Consider the following 17,151-nt stretch of genomic DNA (forward strand, 5'->3'; position numbering starts at 1 on the left):
AGATAAGTAACTAAACAACCTTTAGAAGACATCTGAAGGTAGCTCTGTATAGGGAAGTGTGGGTCATTAGCAGGAAAAATAAGGTGGTGGCCAGTCATTAATCCCGTACCCCTCAACTGTCCTGGTAAAACCTGGACATGATGTTTTCTCACACAAGAGCACAGCGTTCATTTTGGGAGCTGAGAACTCGCCCTGAAAAAAGCACTTTTTCGGGACTGAAATCTCATGCCGCACCCTCAACACAGGAAGTTAGCCTGGCCTATACTTTAACACTTGCTGGACCCAGGGGTTAGGATGATCTTGCATACAGAGCACTTCCTCCCCCACCCCTAAAAAACCCCCACCTCATAACACTACTATAGTTGCCAAATGTCACTTGAAAATATGCAATTTATGCACTGTTTCAGCAGGGCAAAATGTGAGCTGAGCCACAACCTTTTACTCCAGTCTTTTCAACCAACTAATGGCAGGAAGTTCATGTTGGCAATTCTGACGTATTTTTATCTATTAAAAAAAAATCTGGTATCTCTGTTTTATTTTGTTGCTGCTGCTGCTGCTATGTGCTGTTTTTGCTGCTGTTTTATTGAGAGGACTACTTGTCATTTTCTTGTATGCTTTTAAATTAAGCTGCCTTGAGTTTGGTTTTTTCCCCATTCTAAGGTGGGATAAAAATGGGGTAATAAATATACAGTACATATGTATGCATTATATGCATTGGCAGCCAGGAGGTGGCAGTAAAGCATAATAGGAATTGCCTTTTCTGAACTGAAAACCAGTGAACCTCCATCGGTGCTAGTGATAAATCAAATATGAGGAGTGGCATGTGTTTTGCTCAGTGGTGAAGAAAAGAGCTCTGCCTGTTATTCCCAGCATCACGATGCTATTGCTAAGAATTAGGCTTGCTAATTATAGTTTCCTATAGAGGTATTTATGCTTGGTGTGCATGTCAGTGTGACGCGGCAGCTAAAAAAGCCAATGCAATTCTGGGCTGCATCAATAGGAGTATAGCATCTAGATCAAGGGAAGTAATAGTGCCACTGTATTCTGCTCTGGTCAGACCTCACCTAGAGTACTGTGTCCAGTTCTGGGCACCACAGTTCAAGAAGGACACTGACAAACTGGAACGTGTCCAGAGGAGGACAACCAAGATGGTCAAAGGCCTGGAAACGATGCCTTATGAGGAACGGCTAAGGGAGCTGGGCATGTTTAGCCTGGAGAAGAGGAGGTTAAGGGGTGATATGATAGCCATGTTCAAATATATAAAAGGATGTCACATAGAGGAGGGAGAAAGGTTGTTTTCTGCTGCTCCAGAGAAGCGGACACGGAGCAATGGATCCAAACTACAAGAAAGAAGATTCCACCTAAACATTAGGAAGAACTTCCTGACAGTAAGAGCTGTTCGACAGTGGAATTTGCTGCCAAGGAGTGTGGTGGAGTCTCCTACTTTGGAGGTCTTTAAGCAGAGGCTTGACAACCATATGTCAGGAGTGCTCTGATGGTGTTTCCTGCTTGGCAGGGGGTTGGACTCGATGGCCCTTGTGGTTTCTTCCAACTCTATGATTCTATGATTCATGAGAAGAAAAATGTCGCAAAGGGAGCGAAGAAAAAACTGAAGGGGAAAACAATCGCAGGCCAAAAATATAGGACTATGTAATTCAAGGATGGCAAACTTGTGGTCTTCCAGACTTTGTTTGACTCCAAGCCCCATCAGTCCCAGCTAGCACAGACAATGGTCAGGGATGATTGGATTTGTAGTTCAGCAATGTCCAGAGCCTACAGATTCTCCATCCCTGATGTGTTCTGTTGAAACCAAACCAAGTCTAATGAGGAACGGTAGAGAGAGTTGGGTACGTTTAGACCAGGCATCCCCAACCTGCGGTCCTCCAGATGTTTTGGCCTACAACTCCCATGATCCCTAGCTAACAGGACCGGTGGTCAGGGATGATGGGAACTGTAGTCCAAAACATCTGTAGGGCCGTATGTTGGGGATGCCTGGTTTAGACTGTAAAAGAGTAGGCCGAGAGGAGATATGATAGGCATTGTCAAATATTTCAAGGGCTGTCATGTGTGCAAGAAGGAGCAAGCTTCTTTTCTTCTGCTCCAGAGGGTAGGACCCGTAGCAATGGATTCAAGTTGCAAGAAAGGAGATTCTGTCTAAACACCAGGAAGAATCTTCCGACAGTAGGAGCTGTTAAGACAGTGGAATGGACTCCCTTGGAAGGTGGTAGACTCTCTTTCCTTGGAGGTTTTCAAGCAGAAACTGGATGGCCATCTGTCATGGATGTTTTTGTTGAGATTTCTGCATTTCAGGGGGTTGGTCCAGATGACCCTTAGAACCCCCCAGCTCTGCAATTCTATGATTCTACAAAATCAGCATTTAATAAGTTTGTGTCTGTGCTAGCTAAATGCACCCGAGTACTTACTTATCTGCAATCGTATACTTTTTTTGGCAGTGCTCCAGCAGCTATAAAGCTCTTTCCCAGACAAGAGCTATTCATGGCACAGGGCACTAGAAAACACCTTTCACACCCTTTCGGACTGCAGTGAAAACATCAGAGTTTATTTCTGAGTAAATATGCATAGGATCAGGCAGCATGTCTATTGACGGGAAGACAGTTCTATACCTTTGCAAGATTTGCTTCAGGGAGTGGAGCACAAGGCCAGCAGCTGCGCCAGTATTTGCTCTCTAGGATTATTAGCACTCCAGATTTGCCTGTAACTAAGGGAGAAATCAGGCTAAAGGCAAAACCAAACAAGTCAGGCGGACTAAGGTGTGTTTTTGTTTTCAAAAGGTTTGCACGCAATAAAGTTTGGAAGCCTTTCTCTGTATGTTTGCATAACTCCCCACCCCGCATCAAATTTCCTTTCAGCTGCCTACGAATTTCCCCTTCTGGAATAAGATTCCCTTCCCTATTTGTCATCAAAAAAATGAGTTTAATTCTTTAAAGCGCAAAGTGATCAATGCAATCGTCAGGGCTGAAACACAGCTACGCAGCCTCAGTAAGTTCTCCCAACTAGACAACATCAGGAAGAACTTTCTGTCAGTAAGAGCTATTGGACCCTGGAATAGATTCCCACGAGGTGGCAGACTCTCCTTCCTTGGAGGTTTTTAAGCAGAGATTGGATGGCCATCTGTCATGGATGCTTTAGCTGAGATTCCTGCCTTGCAGGGGGTTGGACTAGATGACCCTCAGAGTCCCTTCCAACTCTATTCTATTCTATTATTCCATTAAATCAGCATCTAATAAGTTTGTGTCTGTGGTAGCTACATGCACCCAATAACCTTCTTATTTGAAATACAGACACACCTCGGGTTGAAGTGGGTTCGGGATAAGTATTTTTGGGTTGCGCGCTGCGGCGACCCAGAAGTAACTGAGAGTGTTACTTCCGGGTTTCGCCGCTCGCGCATGCGCAGACGGTCAAAATATCACGCACATGTGCAGAAGCGGCAAATCGTGACCTGCACTTGCACAGACTCAGATTGTGTTCGCTTCTGGATGCAAACGGGGCTCCGGAACGGATGCCGGTCGCATCCAGAGGTATACTTTTTTTTTACTTTTTACTTTTTCTTTTTTGCAGCGCTCCAGCAGCTATAAAGCTCTTTCCTGGGGTGGAGCTATTCAGGACACAGGGCGCCAGAACCCACCCTCAAGGTCCCTTCCAACTAGGGTTGCCACCTTTGTTCTGGCAAAATACAGGACAGGCCTTGGAGGTTGAGGGGGGATGGTTTTATTATTGTTGTTGTTGTTGTTATTTTATTTTTGTTCATCTGGCGCTGAAGTGGCTTCAAAGCAATCCATTACCATCTATTGCAGCCTCACAGGACGGCCCCTCTGGGATTGGTCACATGCACACAAAGTTGTAAATTCATCTGAGCTTGGCTACACAGATACATGACTTTGTTTTGCACCTTTCAATCACATGCATTTTGATATGATCCCTAACTTGGGAGGGGAGAGGGAGAGGGAGAGGGAGAGGGAGAGGAAGAAAGAAAGAAAGAAAGAAAGAAAGAAAGAAAGAAAGAAAGAAAGAAAAGCAGACTGACTCAGCTATACAGCTGCAAATAAAACGTTTTAAGTGTGTTTCAAGTGCAATATACAATGTGACATTAGATGGCGATGGTAAGCCTTATGGAAAATTCAATGTGTTTTTAAAAACGCTTTTTTAAAAAAAAAAAAGCATTTTCAGAACGGCTTTTATGTGTGTGTAGATTCCACCCTGAAGTACATAACAAAACTGTAACATTTTACATTGAAAGTAGGGTTGCCATATTATTATTTTTTTGAAAACCCCTGAATTGTTGAGCTTCTTTTAGGAAAACCCCAAAATTATTGAGATTTTAAAAAGATTTCACAATCGACGCTTGCCAAAGATCTAATACGAAGTGCTGCCTTTAGGAAATTGCCCCAGACATCAATTCTGCCTTTGAAATCCCATTTAATGGCAGCTCTTGTCCTAAATGTGACAGTTCCATGATGCCCTCATGCATGTTCACTTCATCAACTCTAGCCCTCTTTGAAAAAAGTTTGGGCACCCCTGTACTAGGGAGTAAATCCCAATGAACTTAACAAGGCATACCTCAGGAAAATTCTAAAAAAACGCTCAACAGCTGACAGCTTTGGTGGTTTCCTTTAAAAAAGTGGTCAACAATTGTGGTGGTTTCCTTACATTGCTTGCGCAAAGAACGATTCTTCAGATTCTGAATTTTGACTTCTTCTTTAAAAGAAGTTTGACAACTTTGTGATGTTTTGAAACGTGGCAACCATTGGCCAATTTTGGTTGGTTTCGGGGGGGAGGAGAAAGCGCTCAACAACTGTGGCGGTTTCCTTAAAAAACAAAAAACTCGACAACTTTCCTTTTTGCAATATAAACGCCCTATTCCGAGCAGGCTCTGAGAGAAGCGTTGCGCGTGGCCACTTGAGGGGAGCCTGTCGCAGAAGGCGGGCGATGGCGTTGGAGACGCGTCGTGAGAGGAACGAGGCGCGGAGAGAAGCAGCCCCACGGAGTTTTACCCTCGGTCCGGTCCGCTTTTCTCCTCCGGGCGCGGAGAAGGGAAAAGCTCCGCCTTCGGACGACATGGTTACCTAACAGGCGGGCGCCTCGCTTCGCCAAAGAGCGCGCGCAGGGGCCGGACGAGGGAGGCGCCTGGGCCGGGAAGGACGGAGCAGCCCCGGGGCAGAGGCGCGGCGAGGAAGAGGGCGAAGGGCGCGAGCGAAGGGCATTGGCGGGTAAGGCTGCTGGGGGCGCCGGCGGGGTGGGCGCGGGAGAGAAGGGGCTGGGCGGTGGGGGTGCAGCGCTGGGCTTCCGAGGCCCCCCCGGCCAGGCTCTTTGGATAATCATTTGTTTATTCGTTTTCAATTACAATCCAATCATAGCCCCTCATTAGAACAACACCAGTTTTTTTAGCGCAATTATTCACGCCAGTCGTTCAAATGCCGAAATATAGAATTTAGATAAGGTGGGGGGGCGTCCCCCACGTGCTAGAATTTTTAAAAAATCTTGATTGAAAGTTCCAAAAAGTACACAATTATATGTGCGCTAAACATGGCGAGATGTAAATAAAAGAAAAGAGAAGGCGTGCAGAAGGGAAAATAAAGGGGGGGGGAGCGGGGGAAACCCAAAACTGCATATTTTATAAGGTTGGACTTATAAGGTTTTTGTACTTCACCAGATCTTAACCTATTACAGTATTTGTAAGAAAGGATTCCAAATATTATTGAATTTGTCCGTGGCAAGTCTGCGTTTATGTGCAAGTTGTTCATATGTTGCAAGTTTGTATAAGTCTTCTATCCAATCGTAGAAGGGAGCCACATTTTTATTTTTACAATTCCCCGAATGTCCCACTTTTCCTTAGGATGTCCCTATTTTCACCAGAGAAGTGTTGGAGGCTATGGAGTTATCCAACCCCCCCTGGCCATCCTGTATAGGGAAGTTTTTTAAAATTTATAATTAAATTTAAAAATAAAAAGTTTTTGTTTTAATATATGTTGTGCTGGGGCAACCCAGTAAGATGTGTTGGGTATAAAAGTACCATTATCCTTATGGAATGGAACTGTCCCTATTTTCATCGGAGAAATGTCGAAGGGTATGCATCTTGTAATTTCTTGTTATTTTCATTACTTAATTTCTGAAACAAGAGGTGCCCAGCTGCAAAATTGTCACATTGACACCACATCCATCTTCAGGGAACTTGGAGTTGTTAGTGTGCATTGCGTAATGTACACATATTAACTGGAAACAGGGTTGCAAATATTTTCTGACTCCCCCCCCAAAAAAATTATTATTCTGCATGTTCCAGGCTGCATTAAAATGTAGCATTTTAATGTTTGGGGGCGGGGCATGATCCTTGTCTCGAATTAAGCTTTATTGTACAGGATGGGTTTTCGATGAATTGTAACTCATCATTTCTATTGTGTAAGCAGGTGGGGGTGTGATTGTATGCATTTACTATTTGCGAAAATTCAGCCACGTTCCCACGGAGCAGTTGAATTGTAGAGGTGGAAGGGACCCAGAGTATCATCTAGTCCAACCCCCTGCAAGGCAGGAATGTGCAGCCATCCCATTCGAGAATCGAACCTGCAACCTTTGCGTTATCAGGTCCACACTCTAACCAACTGGCTCACGTTGGCTTACAAAATCAAAATGTGCTACAGTTACACTTTCCAATGTCATAATAAAGGTGCAGTAATGGGGGGGTACATTTTTCATTGGCCATAACTGTCTCTTCTGATTTCCTTTGGTAGGAGGGCCATTGCCGAGGGGTCAAAAACACACGCCTTGCGTGCGGATGGTCCTAGATTTAACACCTTTCATTTCCAGTTAAGAATGGATCTCATACAATGGAGCTGGGAAGGGAAATCATGGAATGCTGCTGTCAATAAGAGTAGACTGTACCAAACTGATGGACCAATAGTCTCTAAGACAGCTTAACATGCCAATATGGTAAAAATTAGACGTTTGTGAGGTTGCTTTTAAAATGCACGTTGCATTCTTCTTATAACTGGACTTTTGCTTTAGGAAACTCACATTTTACCGGGGATCATATTTGCTGGCAACATTATCAGGAGCTATGACTTCTGCCCCAGGTGATGATAAAGTTCAAGCCTCTTCGGTAGGACAAAAGAACCAGGTTTGTTCTTTCTGTTTGGAATTATTATTATTATTATTATACATTCTAGCAGAGGCAAATCTGATGTAGTCTTGATTATCACGTGGAAACAGAAGGGGCTCTGCACTTCAACCTTTCCCTTTTCTAGTGCAAAAAGTGCTCTGCATGATCTAGTGCAGGTCTAAGGATAAGGAGGAGGCAGGATAGCTTTGCCTCTCATGGAAAGTTGAAGATCCCACAAACCCTGGGGAGATTAAATAGGATTCATCTTAATTTTATGCTGCTAGCAGTTAAAGAACCGTAGATAACAATGCTCATATCTTACCTTGCACGTATTTTTGGCTCAAAGTAAATAGATGGAAACATAATCTGCACCTGCTAGGGGAAAGGGGAAGATGGAATTATGTAGCATCTGAACAAAAAGGGACTTTAAAAAGAAACTCTTTAAAGCAGGGGTGACGGTGGGAGTCTGTGGGTTTCCTGATGTTGTTGAACTGTCAGCCCCAGCTAGCACTGTCAGTGCTAAAGGATGATCGTAGAATTGTAGAGTTGGGGGTCCCAGGGGTCATCTAGTCCAGCCCCCTGCAGTGAGGGAATCTGAACTGAAGCATAGATGACAGGTGGCCATCCAACCTCTGCTTAGAAACCTCCAAGAAAGGACACCTGAAGGACCACACATTTCCCCTCCATTATTAGCACCATTCATTACTGCTGTATTTTAAACTTCATAGCACCTGTGAATTGCACATTAATTACAAACATGTACATTATAGTCAGAGTGCACCATGGAGTATTAAAGCTTGATCCTTTCATTTTGACATTGCATGCTTGATAGTATTGCTAACGACAATGGTAGGATATTTCTAACATTTTTGTGCTATCTGGAAAAGTGAAATGTTTTCCTCTCTGTTTATTTTTTAACTTTTTTGTTGAATTAAAAAAAAATTATGGAAACCAAAGATAATGAAATAAATGGCAGACTATAGATGCTTTATTCTCTTAAGGAGTGAGAGGGTAAACCATATTTTTCTTATAAACATGTTCATGTTTTTATTTTAAGAGTCCGCTCCCATGTCCAATTTCAAATCTTAATTCTGATGAATTTGTAGAGATTCGTCGTCAATGTAAAGAGGAAAGCTTCTGGTACAGAGGTAGGTCTATTTGTTTTTAATGCAATACAAAATATAATTGCGTTGGTTTTTTGTTGCAGGGTGTTGTCTACCTTACAGCATTTGTTTCAGTGTTTGAGAATTCCTACTACTAAGCCTGCTTGGAACATCCTTCTGTTTCACAGCATTTGAATCCAAAACCTGCTGGTTTTCTTACCGGTAACATTAAGCAGACATAAGAAAATCATTTTCAATGGCTGCATTCAGAAGTAGTAATAAATGATGGCTTATTGCCATTAGAATAAGCCTAGGCCAGCCTTGGGCTTGTGCGCTCCTGTTTCACTCTCATTTTAAACACTGCAGATACTCCATTCAAAAATTTGCAGCCATTTTTGACTAACCACTATTTAGCATTACATATGAAGCCTAAATTGTAGTTAACCTTCACTGTGGTTTATCAAAACAAGCCAGCTTCCTAAACCAAGGTTTGAACTTGACTTGTTTCAGTGAACCATAGTTTGTTTATTGCTTTATTTTTTATTTATTAAAAAAGCCCTGAAAGTGGTTAATAATAATAATAATAATAATAATAATAATAATAATAATAATAATATTTATACCCCACCCATCTGGCTGGGTTTCCCCAGCCACTGTGGGCGGCTTCCAACAAAAGATTAAAAATACATTAAAACATCAGTCATTAAAAACTTCCCTAAACAGGGCTGCCTTCTGATGTCTTCTAAACGTCAGATAGTTGTTTATTTATTTGACATATGATGGGAGGGCATTCCCCAGGGCGGGCACCAGTACTGAGAAGGCCCTCTGCCTGGTTCCCTGTAACTTCACTTCTTGCAATGAGGGAACCACCAGAAGGCCCTCGGAGCTGGACCTCATTGTATAGGCTGAATGCTGGAGGTGGAGACGCTCCTTCAGGTATACTGGGCTGAAGCCGTTTAGGGCTTTAAAGGTCAGCACCAACACTTTGAATTGTGCTCGGAAACGTACTGTGAGCCAATGTGGGTCTTTCAAGACCGGTGTTATGTGGTCTCGGCGGCCACTCCCAGTCACCAGTCTGGCTGCCGCATTCTGGATTAGTTGTAGTTTTTGAGTTACCTTCAAAGGTAGACCCGTGTAGAGTGCATTGCAGTAGTCCAAGTGGGAGATAACTAGAGCGTGCATCACTCTGGTGAGACACTCCACAAGCAGGGAGGGTCTCAGCCTGCGTACCAGATGGAGCTGGTAGAATCTGCCCTGGACACAGTTGACCTGCGCCTCCATGGACAGCTGTGAGTCCAAAATGACTCCCAGGCTGTGCACCTGCTCCTTCAGGGGCACAGTTGCCCCATTCAGGACCAGGGAGTCCCCCACACCCACCCACCCCATCCCCCAAAACAGTACTTCTGTCTTGTCAGAATTCAACTTCAATCCGTTAGCCGCCATCCACCCTCCAACCCCTCCAGGCACTCACACAGGACTTTCACCGCCTTCACTGGTTCCGATTTGAAAGAGAGGGCTGGGTATCATCTGCATACTGATGAACACCGAGCCCAAACCCCCTGATGATCTCTCCCAGCAGCTTCATGTAGATGTTAAAAAGCATGGGGGAGAGGAGAGAACCCTGAGGCACCCCACAAGTGAGAGCTCCGGGGTCTGAACACTCATCCCCCAATACCACTTTCTGGACACGGCCCAGGAGGAAGGAGCAGAACCACTGTATAGCAGTGCCCCCTGCTCCTCTGGACAGTCCAGAAGAATGTTATGGTCGATGGTATCAAAGGCCGCTGAGAGATCCAGCAGAACTAGGAAACAGCTTTCACCTTTGTCCCTAGCCCACCGGAGATCATCAACCAGCATGACCAAGGCAGTTTCAGTATTTACAAAAGTTAAGAATTACTGCAGTTTGTCCAGGTTCAGACAGAACACTAAATTGCAGTTATTTGAAAGTGGAAATTAAAAACTGCTTCTCCTTGTAGCTGTGCTAGGAGTGCATGAGCTCAAGTTTTATCATTATATCTGACCACAGTCAATGGCCATGTTTTCATAATCATAATCTCAGTTAAATGACTTGAGATATGATCAGGGCCTTTGGCCATAGTCTGAAGGTTTAAGATCCTGGCTTGTTTTGATGCTGATAAGCCTAGTTTCCTTGTTCAGATGACATGGTAAATTGTAATTAATCGGAGCCTTACTACAAAGGGAGGCTGCATGTGTGGGCAAGAGACTTGTTCATTTCTCAGCATAATAAGCTGAGATATGGTGTACGGACTAGACTGAAATCTTTGAGTATATTGGGCTTGTAACATCCATTTGCTGCATCACTTGTGGTTTGTGAAGAATCTAATCTTAAAAGTTGTTTTTCTTTAGTCCACAAATGTAACATCCGAATGATCTTGTGTGAGCATGTATGATGGTAAATGTTTTTATGGGCTATTGATTTTAGGGACTTTTTGTTGTTGCAAAGCTGGCGATTTCTTTGTTCCTTCCATTGCCCACCCAGCCTGCAGCCCACCAAAGTCTGCACATGGGTGTCTTCTCTATGTGTTAAAGATGCATATCTGGAACCACACGTGTATTGTGCTCATCCAGCCCCTTGAACTAGATCAGGGGTCTCTCACTCTTTTTGGGCTACAACTCCCATCATCCCTAGCTAGCAGGACCAGTGGTCAGGGATGATGGGAATTGTAGTCCAAAAACAGCAGAAGACCCAAGTTTGGGAAACACTGAACTAAATGAGTACATGTCACCAATTTGTTGCACAGTGGTGCTCAAAACTGGAGTTGCAGCAAGGCTATTGTACTTATTTAGCAGATATTAAATGTGGAAGCTGCCAGTAAGCACAGAAAATGAAAATATTAACTGCATAGCAGTGCAGAGTATAAAACCCAGTATTCAGCAAAGTCAGCACCTCAGAATTCCAGCTTCTGATTTTCTAATTTGCTCTTTTCATTTTTTTTATTTTTTAGAACAAGCAAAATAGTTGTTAAGACCACATTTTAACGACACTATGTAGGGTGGGCGGGAGATACATCTGAATTTATGCAAAGGCTATAATTGCTTGTTTCACTGTATGCAGCTCTTCCTCTGTCACTGGGAGGTATGCTGATCACTCAAGGATTACTTGCCAATGGTAAGTGGCTTTTTTCTTTCTTCAATGTAAAAACAAACAAACACGTGGACAGTTTTCTAGAACCACCAGTCAATCACTGCTAAAGCTTGGTAAATGCTGAAGGAAAAACCCAGAATAGATATTGTGGTGGAAATCTCAGCCTGGGTGCTGTTTCAACTCTTAGCTCTCAATGTATTCAACAGGTGATGTGAAATATATGGTGGCTCTTACACATTGTGTAGAGGCGAGCCTAAACTTGCCACTGGGTACATTTCTCTGTTGTATGTATGTTCAACATAGGCTTCCTGATTTAAGAGTGCTTTTATGTATTTATCAATGGCTGCTAGCCATGATAGCTGTGGTCCGCTATCATGGTCAGGGGCAGTAATGCTCCGGTATAACAATTGCTGGAAACTGCCAAGTGGGAGAGTGTTATTGTGCTCAGGTCCTGCTTGTGGGTTTCCTAACAAGCATCTGGTTGGCCGTTGTGAGAACAGGATGCTGGAGTAGATGGGCCATTGGATTGATACAGCCGGCTGTTCTTACATTTAGGTGTTCCCCTAAAATATAATGCGGGGTTGGTTGGTTGGGTGGGTGGGTGTTTGTTTTTTGCAAGACTTGTGAAATATGCTGCCTTGGCTGAGCATGGTGGCATGGTTAATTTAATGCTATGGAAAACAGGTTAGGAAGTAAGCTTTCTTACGGGGTAAAAATAGTCTTCACATTTTTGTATATAATTATAACTGGAAATTATACTGGGAGCACTTGGTATGTTTAAAGCGGGAAGTATAACAACAACAACAATAATAACTTTGTTGTGTCATCAAATGATGGTCTAAAAGGCTTTTCCTAATAACTGCATTTTATTCCAGGTGTTCTCAAACCAAGCCCTAAATTTGGATCACTCCCTAAATTGGCAAGTAAGTCCAAAAACTCTTTGTAAAGTTTAAGCAGAAAAGGTGAGAACTGGCCATTGTAATTATGCTGGAATGCTGCCATGCTCGCATGATAAGTTTGGGCATGTGTGGAATCTAGTATAGCTTCTGGCTTTCCGAGTGTCAGTTTTCAGCATTTAAATTAAAGCCGTTTTGTAGACCTCATGACTGCAGAGAAAGCTTTGGAATCATGTGGTTGTTTCTGAAGGTTCTGTATTAGGCTGTAACTTTATACTGATCACTTTTATATAGTATGTAATCATTAATTACTATAGATAGGGTTTTATCAAAATTAATAGAGCAGGAAGGATATTCAAGTCCAATCCTGCTGCGACTCGGGAACATCTGCTTAAGTAAACCTGTGCAGACCACACCTTGGTACACAACTGAAATGTTACTGTGGAGTTAGAGTGTCACTCCTAGAAGCTGTCAACGTGCAACGGCTTCAACTGGCTGGCTAAACCAGGTAAGGGTAGCCGATGGGTCTCAAACCCTGATGAGTTTGGGACTTTCCCCTGCATGTGAACACAGGCTCCCGTGGATTGAGAAGCATACCTTCTGGAGAAGCAAAGGCCAAGGAAAATATCCTACGCAATCCAGAGTGGGTTGGATGGCACCTGTTATGCCACCTCCTGGCAACTCTTACAGCCAAGCTGGTGGCAAACATTGCTCTGCTTTCCTTTGGACCACATCAGTGAGGCCAAGAGGCAGCCTAGGGCCTCCATACACACTGCTCATGCTTGCACCCCAGAGGCTATTTCGGTGCTGGCAATGCAGTGGTTTGGCTTCACCCGCAGAGGCACACTCCATTGTTTCCCAAGGCAGATGGATGCTAACAGAGTAGGGAGCCCCATGCCTGTGGACTAAATGCAGGCCTCCAGGACTCTCGCCAGGCCATTCCCCTCATTGGGCCCTGCTCTACACCCTCCTCTTGCTTGGCTGCAAAGTGTCTGGAGGGAGGATGGGCAGGTGTGGGGTTATGTAGGTTTGGAAGGAAATGTCTGGATTTGTGTGGCTGGAATATGGCTTGTGGAACAAATCTTGAGTCATGCCCATTTCCTTGCCCACTTGGTTGCCTGTGGACCCATGCAACCTCTGGAAAGTGAGAGAAAGTGGCTCAGGTTGAAAAAGAATCTTCACTTCTGCTGGAGGGTCACTATCGCTAGGTGACTGAAGCAAGCGAGCGAGCAGAGTGAAGTGGAAGCCAGTGCTACTGCAGTGGAAAACAAATAACACGCCGTGGACTGGTTGGACACACAGTAATGGTGGGGAGGAAGCAGCTGGGGAGCCACCAAGGGAAGAAGGCTCAGAGCCCAGGGATTGGTGTTGGAACAATGAGTGGTCAGAGGGAGAAGACTGGGAGGTGGAAGTATCAGAAGGGGAAGGGGTAATAGGGCTTAGTGAGCTGGGTCTGTGGCCAAGAGAAGTCCAGAATCAGAGGCAGAAACTGATACAGGAGTTTCACAAACTTCCACTGTACAAGTAAACTAGATCTCTCTGCCATTTGGTGTCCCCAACTTGGTACCAACCATCTGGTCTATGGGTGAACATGTTGAGATCCTCCTTTGTAACAGAACGTGTGCTGCCTGCTGCTGTGTGCAAGGAGCTGTGGATTGTGACTTTAATCATTCACTGATATTAAAAGAGTAATAGAGTAGGCTATTTTAAACTCGTCACCAAACACAAGGGAGCATCCTCAGTGAAACGGTATCTCTTTCTGGGTTTCCTGCTTTCCCAGATCAGTGTGGATTAGCAAGGCAAAATACCTGATCTGGAGAATGCTTTTCAAAGCCTGTACTACTTTATATCTGATTGCTATGTATGACAACAATTTGATCTCTCTCTGCAGTTGCTGGTGCCCTGGGCTATGGTATTGGGACAATGTCATACATAAGAACCTGTCAGAAGAAGTTTGAAAGCGCTGGTCTTAAACCGTTTGGTCCCGGATGGAAAAGGTCTGTTTGGAATAAATACAGACAAGTGACTCTTGGGTTGTATCAAGGAACCTTGTGATATGAACGCTGTCCAAAAACCACTTTTCTAGGTCGCAAGGGCTCTACAAAAATCTGTGATTTCCCATTTCCTCTGCACATCTGAACTAGAGGGGGTGGGAAGCCCTCCAAAACAGATTTGGAAGTGCAGTGAGGAATATTGCCTACTCTCTCCCCTATTAGTGGGAGTATCCATTGGATCAAAGGCCCTTCCTTTCACAGAAAGGAACAGAACTGCCTATCTGCACCACGCTAGAATTGTGACCATGTCTTATCAATTTATACCAAGCACTTTATCCTTCTGCACGTAGCTAGATCATGTGCAAATTACTGTGTGGATAACAGGGCAGCTGACATTTTTGGTGCATTGGGAGCCAGGGTGGAGGTGGAGGTGTCAGGTGCAAAGCCCCATGTGAAGATCTCTTGATTTGGGAAGAATCTTGTGTAACGTTGACACTCCCCCCCCCCTTCTCCTAATGTTTTAGGCACTGTCCTCATGTCTGCAACGAATGCAAAGCTAAGTTTGAAGCAAGTGCATCAGAAAAACCAGAGCCTTCTGCTTCTTAAAACAGGTACACACATCTTTGTAGTTTTAACAAGATTTTGGTCGCTTTTTGAAATATATCAGTATCTTGGAAATCAGTCACTATAAACAGTGGAAAGAGTTATGATCTTGCTTATTGCCACATCAGGTTTATTAAGAGGTAAAAAACTTGACCGTTGTTGGCATCTTGGTTGTTGGGTGGTGGGCAGGTCAGAAATAGCACTTTCTTCTCCTTCACAAATTATTAAGTGTGCTTATCTTCATCTCTTTGTTTTATTCTCTCCCCACGCTGCTTGCCTATTTGTATTTTCTTGGCTAGCTCTGAGGGATTATGACTCACTATGTTAATGATAAAATGCAACAGAGGGTAAACTCCTCCTTGGCTTTCACTGCCAAGTATTCTCTCTGACTTTAGTCTCAGTTTAACAGCAGATTTAGACAAAACAGAAGTGAGGCTGGTAGGTGCTGTCACTTCCATGCTCATTAGTATGGTGGTGTTTTTATCATTAAAAGAGAATTGTGCTGCATCTATGGCCAGTATTTCAAGTCTCTTCCAAAACGGCATTCTACATGTGGCACTTCTTCAGCAACATCTGCAGCTGCTGCTTTAACACAATACATGAAGATGAGCTTAGAATATGGCCCAGGGTATATGGTCTGAAGGGACATTACCATCTTGCTAGAGCTGTCAGTCTAGGTCTGGTTGGTGCCTTCATGGGAGACCACCTGGGAACTAAATATAGGATACCTTGGGTTCCAGGATGAAAGAGAGGTGGTAGATAAATGTAAAAAGAATTTAAATAATTTAATACCGAAAACCAAGGTGCAGCTTCCAATTGGCTGCAGGAGCTTCCTGCACTCAATCGGAAGCCGCGTCAGACGTTCGGCTTCTGAAAAGTGTTTGCAAGATGGAACACTCACTTCCGGGTTTGCGGCGTTCAGGAGCCAAGCCATTCCGACTACCAAGGAACCACTGTACATTGTTTGCTTCACCAGTCATGTAGGTAGTTTTCAAAACCAAGAGTGTGGTATGGCAGCTTGGTCTGTTAATTTAAGTCACCAGAAGTACATTTAGCAAAATGCTACATTTATTAGATTAACCATTTATGTATTTTTGAACCAAAGGCTGTACGGTGTTTTACTGCTTAAAGTCCATTAGCTCAACTACTACTGCTTGACTGGGGGGGTGGGAATCCCCAACATTAAGCTAGGTCACACCTTGTCCTCCAAACCTATATTCTCACCTCAAAGGGGCTGAATCCCTTTAACCAATACTTTTTTATTTCAGATAATGTGGAAGAAAGCATTTTGTAATGGTACCTGTTCTACACAACGACTGCAATTCTGAAAAACCTGCTTTCATTCAAAACCCTTTGTATGTTTTACAAGTTTTTATTTTTTTAAAAAATAAAAGTTACTTTGATGAACTTGTTTGTCACAAGTTCTGGAACACTAAACTGAAGATGAAAGCTAGAGGCCATGACAACTTGCAACAGCATCACTGTCACTGCAGTGCTTAAAGACAGTTACTCTGCTTTCAGGTTTGCACCTTAGCAGTGCAGTTCAGAGTATTTGTCAAACAGCAAAACTTGACAAGAGGTTTGAGCTTATTCAGTATATGTTCTGTAATGGAATTATATGAGTTGTCAAATTGAATCCATTACAGTGGTACCTTGGTTCTCAAACTTAATCCATTCTAGGAGTCCGTTCCAAAACCAAGGCACACTTTCCCATAGAAAGTCATGCAAAATGGATTAATCAGTTCCAGACTTTTAAAAACAACCCCTAAAACAGCAATTCAACATGAATTTTACTATCTTAACGAGACTATTGATCCACAAAATGAAAGCAATAATCAATGTACTGTACTATAAAATAAATAAGATAGTATTGTATATGATAAAAATTAAATTTTTTTTTCTTCTTACATGCACTGATGATAGTCATTGTTTGGATGGGGGGCTTTTATCCATTTCCACAGTCAACACAATCAGTAGCTGAACTGGGTTCCACACAGTCACAAAAACAAATTAAGCAAAAAAGCCTCAAAAATAAAAACACAACATAAATAGCAAAAACAAAAGCACCAAACTTAATCCATTCTGGAAGTCCGTTTGACTTCCGAAATGTTAAAAAACCAAGGCACAGCTTCTGATTGGCGCAGACACCCTGGAAACAATAGCAGATAGCTGCATCGGATGTTTGGCTTCTGAAAAACGTTTGAAAACCGGAACACTTCCGGGTTTTCGGCGTTTGGGAACCAAGTACCAAAGCTTTTTTGAGAACCAAGGTACCACTGTAGTATACTGCTAATATAAATATCCTTAGGGCAAGACTGCAAATGAAGAGATTGCTTTT

At 43.4% G+C, this 17,151-nt stretch overlaps 2 protein-coding genes across 4 annotated transcripts in view; one reads left to right on the forward strand and one right to left on the reverse strand.

Moving 5' to 3' along the window:
• The window catches only part of CWH43 (cell wall biogenesis 43 C-terminal homolog), a 47,409-nt gene extending 36,125 nt beyond the window's left edge, over positions 1-11,284 (reverse strand). For 2 of the 3 annotated variants that reach the window (XR_014011736.1, XM_081208862.1), the window contains exons 1-2: positions 7,434-8,179; positions 2,625-2,719 (exon numbers count right to left, since the gene is read on the reverse strand). The gene's annotated coding sequence lies outside the window, so the exon portion shown is untranslated. Of the gene's footprint in view, positions 1-2,624; positions 2,720-7,433; positions 8,180-8,434 lie in introns of those variants that run through there. The other variant, XM_081208863.1, reaches the window with a different exon arrangement.
• Positions 5,006-16,220, forward strand: LOC308595154 (OCIA domain-containing protein 2-like). Its single transcript, XM_081209181.1, has 8 exons — positions 5,006-5,228; positions 7,018-7,129; positions 8,169-8,259; positions 11,291-11,344; positions 12,196-12,243; positions 14,108-14,213; positions 14,735-14,821; positions 16,082-16,220. The coding sequence occupies exons 2-7, from the start codon at positions 7,070-7,072 to the stop codon at positions 14,814-14,816; spliced, it is 441 nt and encodes a 146-aa protein (XP_081065307.1). The 5' UTR covers positions 5,006-5,228; positions 7,018-7,069; the 3' UTR covers positions 14,817-14,821; positions 16,082-16,220.
• Positions 16,221-17,151: the final 931 nt, after the last annotated feature.

This window comes from Podarcis bocagei, assembly GCF_964188305.1.
Source record: "Podarcis bocagei genome assembly, chromosome: 9".
Classification (NCBI taxonomy): Eukaryota; Metazoa; Chordata; class Lepidosauria; order Squamata; family Lacertidae; genus Podarcis; species Podarcis bocagei.